Genomic DNA, 11,208 nt, shown 5'->3' with positions numbered 1-11,208 from the left:
ATGGACATTAAAAATTTGTCAGTGTAGGTGGCAATACTTTTGATGGGAGAGTATCACAAAGATGACCCTGATCACACTTTAAAGAACTGTCTGGCACCCAGGGGAGTGAATCTCCCTGGCAACGTGGAATATGACTCCCGGGGAGGAATGTAGACCTGGCATTGTGGGATGGAGAACATCTTCTTGACCAAAAGGGGGATGTGAAAGGAAATGAAATAAGCTTCAGTGGCAGAGAGATTCCAAAAGGAGCCGAGAGGTCACTCTGGTGGGCACTCTTACGCACACTTTAGACAACCCTTTTTAGGTTCTAAAGAATTGGGGTAGCTGGTGGTGGATACCTGAAACTATCAAACTACAACCCAGAACCCATGAATCTCGCAGACAATTGTATAAAAATGTAGCTTATGAGGGGTGACAATGGGATTGGGAAATCCGTAAGGACCACACTCCACTTTGTCTAGTTTATGGATGGATGAGTAGAAAAATAGGGGAAGGAAACAAACAAACAGACAGACAAAGGTACCCAGTGTTCTTTTTTTTTTTTTTTTCCTTGTATAAATTATTTTATTTATTCTTGTAATTAGACCTTCACAATCAAAGTTGTCTTTTCACTGTGTTTTGTTAATGTGAAATTAAGTTGTAGTTATAAGTAAAAGTTGGTTGTATAGGGAACAATAATTGTATATTCAGTTTAACAGAAATAAAAGAATATTTGTCTTAGGATGCAAGATTTTGTTTGTTACATAGCTTCTTCGCCATGCAATTATATTATAAAAAATTTTTAATTTTTAAAAGTGAAAATTATTTGTGCTGTTTGAGCTTTAAGAGTTGAGTTGGAATGTTGAAGTGCAACATCAATATCAGCTCCTTAAAGACAAAAGCATAGTGATCTATGCTAGGTCTCCCCTGCAAGAGGGAATTTAGATTTACAATTAACATGAAAATCATGTGTCAGACTCCTGCAGGAGATTCTCCAGCATACCTTTTCCAGCTCTTCTTCACAGTCCTAATATATAGCTTTGAAGAGTCCTGGTAAGTGTTTCTCCTTGGCAGCCTCACTTTCCCACATCATGGAAGTACAAGTTTGCACATATACATAACATGATGATAGAAAATAAGATATAGTAAATTAGATTTCTAAATTTCGGTTCTAAGTCTCCTTGTCGATACCAGTAGATAAGTATGCAGGCAGTAATACTACTCAAAGAGATGCAAACAGCAAAAAATATATTCAATGGTTTTGGAGGTAGTTGAGGGAAAACAAAAGCACTGATCAGCGTTACTAGAATCAATAAAGACATTAAGCTTCCAACAACTAAATTGATGATTCGATCCCCAAAGGAGTCACATCTTCCTTTCAAATGGATGGACATACATGCAGACGGTTTGGACCCAGAATGGTAGAAGGTACCCATGAAGCATGTAAGGAATACGTTATCTCCATCTCACCAATGGATAACTTGGCCGACGTCTCTCCGAACAGAGGTCTGTTGTCCAGGCCACTGGTGCCATAGGTCCTGGTGGAAAAGTCCTCCATTTTTGGGTTTCTTCACTCTCCCCAAGCCACTCAAAACCCAGCCGGCATCACCTCCCGTAGTCTCTGGCCCACGACTCCTAACTCCTCCTATTTACCGAGCACTCATAGCCTTTGACCCAGGTCAAGTCAGGGAAATCCCGGCGGTGGGTGAGCGCTCAGGTCCGGGGGGCAAGGCCGCTCCGCCCTAGCCCCGCTCTCCTCATCGTGAACAGCTGCCGCAGGAGGTGGAAGGAAACAAACACCGCATGGCCGACTCTCCACCCGCACCGCCCGCCCACGCAGCTCTCACTTCCCCAAATCTCAGCTCTCAGCCCCCGGGGTAGCGCCGCCTTCTGCCCCCAGTGTTCTTTTTTACTTCAATTGCTCTTTTACACTCTAATTATTATTCTTGTTATTTTTGTGTGTGTGCTAATGAAGGTGTCAGGGATTGATTTAGGTGATGAATGTACAACTATGTAATGGTACTGTGAACAATCGAATGTATGATTTGTTTTGTAGGACTGCATGGTATGTGAATATATCTCAATAAAATGAAGATTAGAAAAAAAAAAAAAAAAAGAACTGTCTGGATCTTTTCCTGTTGGGAGCAATAAAGTGCTAGAGAGTTTAAATGACTCAGCTGGTATTACTTGAAAATTTTAAAGTGGGGATTTAAGGTTCAATTTATGTATAGTCTGGAATAAATGCTTTATTATTGTTGGAATTGGAAAAAAGAAAAAGATATATTTTTTTCTCCTATGACAACTTCATCATCAGTGTCTGGTATTGAATGTGGGTAAACTAAATTTCTACTTTTGCTGGGCAGATATTCATCTACTTTATCCATGACTTCCTTCTTCCCAAATTATGCTGGGTCTTCTAAAAACAAAAACAAAACAAAACAAAAAACAAACAAAAAAACAAAAAGGAAAAGAATCTGCACAGTCCTCCCCCCTCATTTCTGTGATAATTAAAGTAACCCATAGGGCTATAGGTTTTAACAACAGTGGTTGCCAATTTTTAAGCAAAGAGAAAATGCCTATTGGCAATCTCCTATTTTCTGATTTCAACTCACCTATGAAATTTTCTGATGACATCAACATATTGTAGGATTTCACAATTCAGCAAAAGGATATTTCTTCACATTTTCATCTGAGAAAAAAAATTAAAGTACATAGGCTATAAGAAAGAATAAAGCGAACTTCAATTTTGACTACACTAAAAACAATCTGTATATATGAAGGATGGCATATGAAGAGAAGGGTCCACATAGTGTGATGGTCAACAGAAGTGTAGTGAGACCATAACTGATGTTTCCTCAAGGCAGTACTCACCAGGAGTGCACAATGTTTTGCAGTAGTGGGACACTCTAAGAGATAAAATCAACAATCTCTGGTTTTGAACAATGGAGTATGTTTGTATCTAGCTGCAGTAGATTCACAGAACTCATTTACTGTGGAGCAGAACATGGATATGAATGTTTGAATGGACAGTTTACACAATGGGACCATCCTGACAGGAAGCAGAGAGTAAGTCCAGGGGACGGTGGAGAATCTGCACCCTGAACACACTTAGAGTTAGTGATATGTGTTGGTTGTGAGAAAAATGTGTGCTTAAAAATCTCCCACATACCACTCAGTGTCATAATGAGAATATTTATTGGAAGGGAATCTACCCCATCTCCTATTTCACAATTTCTAATCCTGGGGGAAAAACTCACTTTATCCAAGAAAATGAAATGCTAATTAAAAAAAATCTAAGACCTATGCAAAACAGTACCAGAACTAATGGATTAAAAGGAAATTTCTACAAAGAATGCAATTTGTAAAGAAATAGCGGTCACCCACTTTAGCTGAGAAAATGGGATGTTTGGTGCTTTGTGAGTGGCACAGTGACCAGGTGAAGATTGTAATCAAGATATTAGTATGGATTATTCCAAATTTTTACTTTGAAAGTTGTTACGCTGTAGATATATAAAAGAAATGTTCTAATGGGTCTTATATACACTTTTATTTAGATTCAGCTAATTTAAGATTTTCCACATTTAGTTTCTATGTATATGTTTTTGTCTATTATATACATATACATATATGGAGATATATATATATATATATATAAACTGGTTTCAGTGGGCATTGGGAGATAGGGCAGAAATTGTGCAGCTAGAAGTCATGGGTAGAAGGGTGATTTGGTACAAACTATACATTCTCTGATATAATCAGAATTATTACTTTCCCAATTAAAAAAAATTTTAAGATTTCAGAAATCTTTTTAATGTGCAAAGAAAGCAAACTTTATATGAGTCAATTATTGCTTTTTTATTAGAATTTGTTTTCTAGTTACAGCAGAGTGCAGTGTTTTTGTTTTGTTTTGGTTTGGTTTGGTTTGATTTGTTTTTTGTTTTGTTTTGTTTTATTTTGCCATCTTCTTCCTGTGTTTATTTATAAACACTTTATACTCACTAAACAAAAACTCTCCCCATCTCCAATCTCCTGGTAACCTCTAATCTACTTTATCTCTGTGAATTTCCTGTTCCTAGATATCTCATAAAGAAGGTATCACACAACATTTGTACTTACATGCCTCGCTTATTTCACTCTGTGTAATGGTTTCAAGGTTTCAAGCAGTACGTCTGAGAACTTCATTCCTTCTTACGGTCAAATACTATTCCTTTGTGTGTATATACCACATTTTGTTTATCCATTCATTTGTTGATGGACACTTGGGTTGTTTCTACATTTTGGCTGTTGTGAATAATACTGCTATGAGCAATTGGTGTAGAAGTATCAGTTTGAGACACTGTTTTCATTTTCTTTAGGTAGATACCTAGGAGTGGAATTGCCAGAACATATAATAATTCTAAATTTAACTTTCTGAGGAATTGCCATATTGCTTTCCACAGTGGATATACCATTTTACATTCCTACCAACAATGCGTTAGAGTTCCAGCTTCTCCATATCCTCTCCAACACTTGTTCTTTTCCACTTTTGTTTACTTGTTTGTTTTTAATAATAGCCATCCTTTGAGGTGTGAAGTGGTATCATGTGGTTTTGGTTTGTTTTTCTCTAATGGCTAATGATGTTGAACATCCTTTTATATGTTTATTGGCCATTTGTAAATTCTCTTTTGAAAAATGTCAGTTCAAGTCCTGTGCCCATTTTTAAATTGGGTTGTTGGTCTTTTTATTGTTGCACTGTAGAAGTTCTTCATATATTCTTGACATTAAGCTCTTATCAGAACTATTTCTCCCATTCTGTAGATTGCTTTTTCATTTTCTTTATAGTGTCCTTTGTTGCACAAAAGTTTTTAATTTTGATGAAGTCAAGTTTGTCTATTGTTTCCTTTGCTGCTCATGGTTTTTGTGTTGTATCTAAGAATCCATTGTTCTTATATTTAGGCCTTTGATTCATTCTGAGTTAACTTTTGTATAGTGTGAGGTAGAGCTCCAACTTCATTCTCTTGCATGTGATATCCAGTTTTCCCAACATCATTTGTTGAGAAGACTAGTATTTCCCCATAGCCAGTATCTACCTATTTATTTATTTATTCATTTATTTATATGCAATTTTATTAAGATATATTCACACACCAAATAGTCCATCAGAAGTATACGGTCAATGACTCACAGTATCACAATATAGTTGTGCGTTCATCACCACAATCAATTTTAGAACATTTGCATTACTCCAAAATAAAGAAAAACATAAAAATAAAAAAGAACACCCAAAACATCCCATACTCCTTACCCCCCACCCCCATTATTTATACATATTTTTGTCTTTATTACTCACCTGCCCATACACTGGATGAAGTGAGTGTCAGTCACAAGGTTTTCACAATCACATGGTCACACAATAAAAGCTATATAGTTATACAGTCATCATCAAGAATCAAGTCTACTGGATTATAGTTCAACAGAATCAGATAATACCTTCTAGGTATTCTAATACATCAGAAACTAAAAAGGAAAATCTATATAATGCAGAAGAATAACCTTCAGAGGACCTCTTGATTCTATTTGAAATCTCTTAGCCACTGAAACTTTATTTTGTTTCTTTTCCCCCTTTTGATCAACAAGGCAGTCTCAATCCCAAATGCCAGGGCCAGACTCCTCCCTGGGAGTCATGTCCCACATAGGGGGGAGGGTAGTGAATTTATTAAGCAGAGTTGGCTGGGAGAGAGATGCTGCATCTGAGCAACAAAAGAGGTTCTCTGGGGGTGACTCTGAGGCATAATTATAAGTAGCCTTAGCTTTTTCTGAGGCTTTTTTTCCCTTGATTATAAAATAAATAGCATTAAAGCACAATGGAATTCTATCCAGCCTCACCATCCAGACACAAGTACATTTGCTCTTGCAGGAACTCACAGGACATACCAAGGACAAAATTAATTTCGTTAATTTAGGCAGATGGTATTTTCCTTGGGAAAACAAGTGGAAAAACTAATCGTGAAGGTTCCACCGAGACTTGAACTCGGATCGCTGGATTCAGAGTCCAGAGTGCTAACCATTACACCATGGAACCCTTTGTAACTTGCCACAACCTATTGTGGCCCATAAGCTGTTATGACAGGTGATAGTAACTTCTGAAAACATTTTTCTTAGTTTATGACTGTTCATCACACCCTTTGGAACAAAGCCCTGGAAGATTTTATTTTATGTTTATCAAGTACACGAACTCATAGTCTTTTTCCCCCCTCAACTAACTCAAATTTGGTGATCCTGGGCCTTTATCCAATAGGGAAACAGTGAACAATTCTCATACATGCCAACACTATACTGAAAGTTTTATATTCATTAAGTGATTCAATAATTAAAACCCAGTGGTGATGGTGGTGGGAGAAGCTAGTGAAGTGGGTATTTTTGGTCCCCACCCAGATGGGGAAATTGAACCTTAGGGATCTCATATTTGTTGTCTGCAACTCTGCTCAATTTCAACCATGTGACATTTTTCTCCACACAGATTATCGGGTCCATTGCCTCTAGGAAAACAAACGAAATTGTCCTGAAGATGATCTCTACCACTATTCCGTAGAGAACTTTTTCTTAGACTCAGCGTGCTTCCTTCAACAATCGGTTTCTAGGGCAAGTGTGGGTAGTGTAGGTAAGTGCTCAGCCTCATCAGCCGGAAAGCGCCCTGTCGGGTTTTCTTCCGCTCCCTTGGCTCTCACCTTCGTTCAACAGCATAGACAGAGGTTCCTGAGCTGCAAGTTTCCATCTAAATTCAAGAGCTTTAGCTAAGTCGCATCTCGGAATTCATGTTGGTGGAACTGCAGGGATGCAGGCTGCCCTCCCAGCACCTGTTCCAGTGGATGTATAGGCATTTCCCTAAGAACAGGCCCCGTGGTAGCCCATGTTCCTCTGGGCAACCACTTCTTGGTCAGGGTTGTTCCAAGAAAATGTACAGACTTGGAAGAAGGAAGGGGGAATTGGGAAGAGAAGAAACCAGAACTGACATAAAATCAGAGGATTCAAACAGAGAAACACATTCTTTTAAATTCTTCTCACAAAAAAAAACTCATTAGACTAGCACCCTCTTCGAGGTAATTTAACTAGTTTTTTTTTTAACTCTTGTGGTGGGCCAGGTGATATGCATGGTTCTGGAAACAGAAAGGTAAACACGATAAAGGCACAGTCCCTGCCCTTGTGGAGATTGGTGGCTACTAAAAAGGGGTGCTCCAGAAACAGTACATGAAACAAAACCAACACAGGGATAGCTTGGAGAATATGTTTGTAACTGGCAACCTAATGGCACTGATAGGATGGAAATAAAAATGGGATTTTTTTGACAAGAATTGATTATGCTGCTCTGAAGAAAGTGCTGGTCCACGATTTCCCATGCAGAAGACACATAGTAGGAGTGCAACTTGTGGATCCTGATAATAAAAGAGGTGATGGTTTATTCTGGGAAGAAATCAGATAGTAAAATATAAAAGAGAAGATAAATAAAAAGTTCTATAGTGGACTTAGAATCATTGCATAGACAAGCCTCCAAAGCCATTTACTTTTAGGAACACATGTGCCGTCTTTGGTATGTGAACATGAAAAATCACCAGGGCAATTCCAGTGAGCATTAGAACTTCCAATAGGGCTTTCATCCTTAATATAGGAGAGTTTAGAGAGAGAAATGCCCAGAGAAGAAGAAGAACCCACAAGAGCTGAGAGAAAAAGAGCCATTGAAACCAGAACCCAGGAGCAACGGACCAGCAGACACTGGCCATGTGCCTTCCCAAGTGACAGAGAAACCCCAGATGCCAGCAGCCTTTTTTCAGAGAAGGTATCCTCTTGTTGATGCCTTATTTGGGACATTTTCACAGCCTTAGAATTGTAACTTGCAACTAAGAAAATCCCCATTATAAAAGCCAATCTGGAGGCGGGGCGAGATGGTGGATTGGTGAGCTGTATGTTTTAGTTACTCCTCCAGGAAAGTAGGTAGAAAGCCAGGAACTGCATGGACTGGACACTGCAGAGCAATTTGATGTCGGGTATACTTCATACAACACTCATGAACACATTGAACTGCTGAGATCAGCGAAATCTGTAAGTTTTTGCGGCCAAGGGACCTGCGCCCCTCCCTGCCAGGCTCAGTCCCGTGGGAAGAGGGGCCGTCAGTGCTGGGAAGGAGAAGGGAGAACTGCAGTGGCAGCTCTTATTGGAAACTCATTCTACTGATCCAAACTCCAACCATAGATAGACTGAGACCAGACACCAGAGAATCTGAGAGCAGCCAGCCCAGCAGAGAGGAGATAGGCATAGCAAAAAACAGCAAGAAAAACTCCAAAATAAAAGCAGAGGCTTTTTGGAGTTGTGGTGAACATAGAAAGGGGAAGGGCAGAGCTTTAGGCCCGGAGGTTCATATGCAAATCCCAAAGAAAAACTGATCTCTCTGCCCCCTGGATCTTTCCTTAATGGCCCTAATTGCTTTCTCTCTTAGCATTTCAATAACCCATTAGATCTGCAAGGAGGGCTTTTTTTTTTTTTATCTTTTTTTTTTCTTTTTCTAAAACAATTACTCTAAGAAACCCAATACAGAAAGCCTCAAAGACTTGCAATTTGGGCAGGTCGAGACAAGGGCAGAACTAAGAGAGCCCTGAGACAAAAGGCAATAATCCAGTGGCTGAGAAAATTCACTAAACACCACAACTTCCCAAGAAAAAGGGGAGTGTCCACTCACAGCCATCATCCTGGTGGACAGGAAACACTCCTCGCCAGCCCCATAGCCCAGAGCTTCCCCAGGCAACACAGTGTGACAGAAGTGCTTCAAATAACACGCACACACCACAAAACTGGGCGTGGACATTAGCCTTCCCTGCACCCTCAGCTGGTTGTCCCAGAGTTGGGAAGGTAGAGCAGTGTGAATTAACAAAGCCCCATTCAGCCATCATTTCAGCAGACTGGGAGCCTCCCTACACAGCCCAGCAGCCCAGAACTGCCCTGGGGAAATGTCACTCACCTGTGACATAGCACAGTCATCCCTCAAGAGAGGACCAGGGGGTGCACGGCCTGGAAGAGGGATACACTTGCAAGTCTCAGGGGCCATATGCCAATACCAAGGACTTGTGGGTCAGTGGCAGAGACAAAATATGGCAGGACTGAACTGAAGGATTAGACTATTGCAGCAGCTTTAAAACTCCAGGAACACCAGGGAGATTTGATTGTTAGAGCCACCCTCCTCCCTGACTGCCCAGACACACACCCCATATACAGGGCGGGCAACACCAACTACACACGCAAGCTTGGTACACCAATTGGACCCCACAAGACTCACTACCCCACTCACCACAGAGGCAAAGCAGGGGAGAACTGGCTTGTGGAGAACAGGTGGCTCGTGGACGCCACCTGCTGGTTAGTTAGAGAAAGTATATGCCACGAGCCTATAGATCTGATAAAGTAGAGATAAGGACTTCAATTGGTCTACAAATCCTAAAAGAACCCTATCAAGTTAAGCAAATGCCAAGAGGCCAAAAACAACAGAAAATTCTAAAGCATAGGAAAAAACCAGACGATATGGATAACCCAAGCCCAAACACCCAAATCAAAAGATCAGAAGAGACACAGTCCCTAGAGCAACCAATCAAAGAACTAAAGATGAACAATGAGTCCATAGTACAGGATACAAAGGATATCAAGAAGATCCTAGAAGAGCATAAAGAAGACATTTCAAGACTAAATGAAAAAATAGATGATCTTATGGAAATTAAAGAAACTGTTGACCAAATTAAAAAGATTCTGGATACTCATAGTACAAGACTAGAGGAAGTTGAACAATGAATCTGTGACCTGGAAGATGACAGAATGGAAAATGAAAGCACAAAAGAAAGAATGGGGAAATAATCGAAAAAATCTAAACAGATCTCAGGGGTATGATAGATAATATAAAATGTCCAAATATAAGACTCATTGGTGTTCCAGAAGGAGAAGAAAAGGGTAAAGGTCTAGGAAGAGTATTCAAAAAAATTGTTGGGGAAAACTTCCCAAATCTTCTAAACACCATAAATACACAAATCATAAATGCCCAGCGAACTCCAAATAGAATAAATACAAATAAACCCACTCCGAGACATATTCTGATCACACTGTCAAACACAGAAGAGAAGGAGCAAGTTTTGAAAGCAGCAAGAGAAAAGCAATTCACCACATACAAAGGAAACAGCATAAGACTAAGTAGTGACTACTCAGCAGCCACCATGGAGGTGAGAAGGCAGTGGCATGATATATTTAAACTTCTGAGTGAGAAAAATTTCCAACCAAGAATTCTTTATCCAGCAAAGCTCTCCTTCAAATTTGAGGGAGAGCTTAAATTTTTCTCAGACAAACAAATGCTGAGAGACTTTGCTAACAAGAGACCTGCCCTACTGGAGATACTAAAGGGAGCCCTACAGACACAGAAACAAAGAAAGGAGAGAGAGTTGGAGAAAGGTTCAGTACTAAAGAGATTTGGTATGGGTACATTAAAGGATATTGATAGAGAGAGGGGAAAAATATATATGACAAACATAAACCAAAGGATAAGATGGCTGATTCAAGAAATGCCTTCACGTTTATAACGTTGAATGTAAATGGATTAAACTCCCCAATTAAAAGATATAGATTTGGGGACTCGGGCAAGATGGCGGCATAGAGAGGAATGGAAGCTAAGTAGTCCCCCTGGAACAACTACAAAAAACCAGAAACAACTAGTAAATAATCCAGAATAACTGCGGGGGAATAAACGAGACCATCCACTCATCATACACCAACCTGAACTGGGAGGAATGCCCAAGAACACAGCATAAAATCTGTAAGTAAAACCTGCGGAACCAAGTCAGGAGACCCCCTCCCCCATAGCCCGAGCTGCAAAGCCTCGTGGTGCCAGAGAGAAGCTCTCTCCCAGCAAGTGAATACAGCTCAGCTGAGCTCCAACTGGGGTTTTAAGTAGCTAGCGTGAACTGCTCACTACAGGTGTGCATCCCCAAAAAACAGACAGAGGCTTTGGGTGACGACTGACCTGGGAGAGCTGGAGGGTCACCTTGGACTGGGTCTGAAGGGGACTATCTGTTTCTTTTTTGGCTCAGTGGAGAAAGCCCCAGTCATTTTCAGGTTCCAGGGCTGTGACTCGGGGAAGGGTGGAGATAGCACAAGCATAGAGCGAGACCACTGAAAAGCTAATGACCTCCACCTGAGGGGTCTGTCTTCTCTAAGAGGAAAGGGGTG

The 11,208-nt window shown here is 40.2% G+C and overlaps 1 protein-coding gene and 1 non-coding gene across 2 annotated transcripts; both read right to left on the bottom strand.

Annotated features, from left to right (window-relative positions):
* Nucleotides 1-555: 555 nt before the first annotated feature.
* LOC119539950 (transmembrane protein 243-like) lies at nt 556-1,659 on the bottom strand. Its single transcript, XM_037843871.1, has 2 exons — nt 1,461-1,659; nt 556-1,335 (listed from the first exon to the last, which is right to left on the bottom strand). The coding sequence occupies exons 1-2, from the start codon at nt 1,535-1,537 to the stop codon at nt 1,056-1,058; spliced, it is 357 nt and encodes a 118-aa protein (XP_037699799.1). The 5' UTR covers nt 1,538-1,659; the 3' UTR covers nt 556-1,055.
* Nucleotides 1,660-5,968: 4,309 nt separating this feature from the next.
* On the bottom strand, nt 5,969-6,040 carry TRNAQ-CUG. Its single transcript has one exon. It is a non-coding gene; the product is annotated as a tRNA-Gln (tRNA).
* Nucleotides 6,041-11,208: the final 5,168 nt, after the last annotated feature.

The sequence above is a fragment of the Choloepus didactylus genome, chromosome 7 (assembly GCF_015220235.1).
Source record: "Choloepus didactylus isolate mChoDid1 chromosome 7, mChoDid1.pri, whole genome shotgun sequence".
NCBI classification, from domain to species: domain Eukaryota; kingdom Metazoa; phylum Chordata; class Mammalia; order Pilosa; family Megalonychidae; genus Choloepus; species Choloepus didactylus.
Note: the sequence above shows the minus strand (reverse complement) of the source record. Positions and strands in the feature narration are given on the sequence as shown.

What these genes read in the sequence shown, in the direction of transcription:
- LOC119539950 (XM_037843871.1), bottom strand. Translation starts at nt 1,537, where the DNA reads ATGGAGGACTTTTCCACCAGGACCTATGGCACCAGTGGCCTGGACAAC. An exon ending in TTCGGAGAGACGTCGGCCAA is followed by an intron (nt 1,336 to 1,460) that starts GTTATCCATTGG and finishes TGACTCCTTTGG; the next exon opens with GGATCGAATCATCAATTTAG.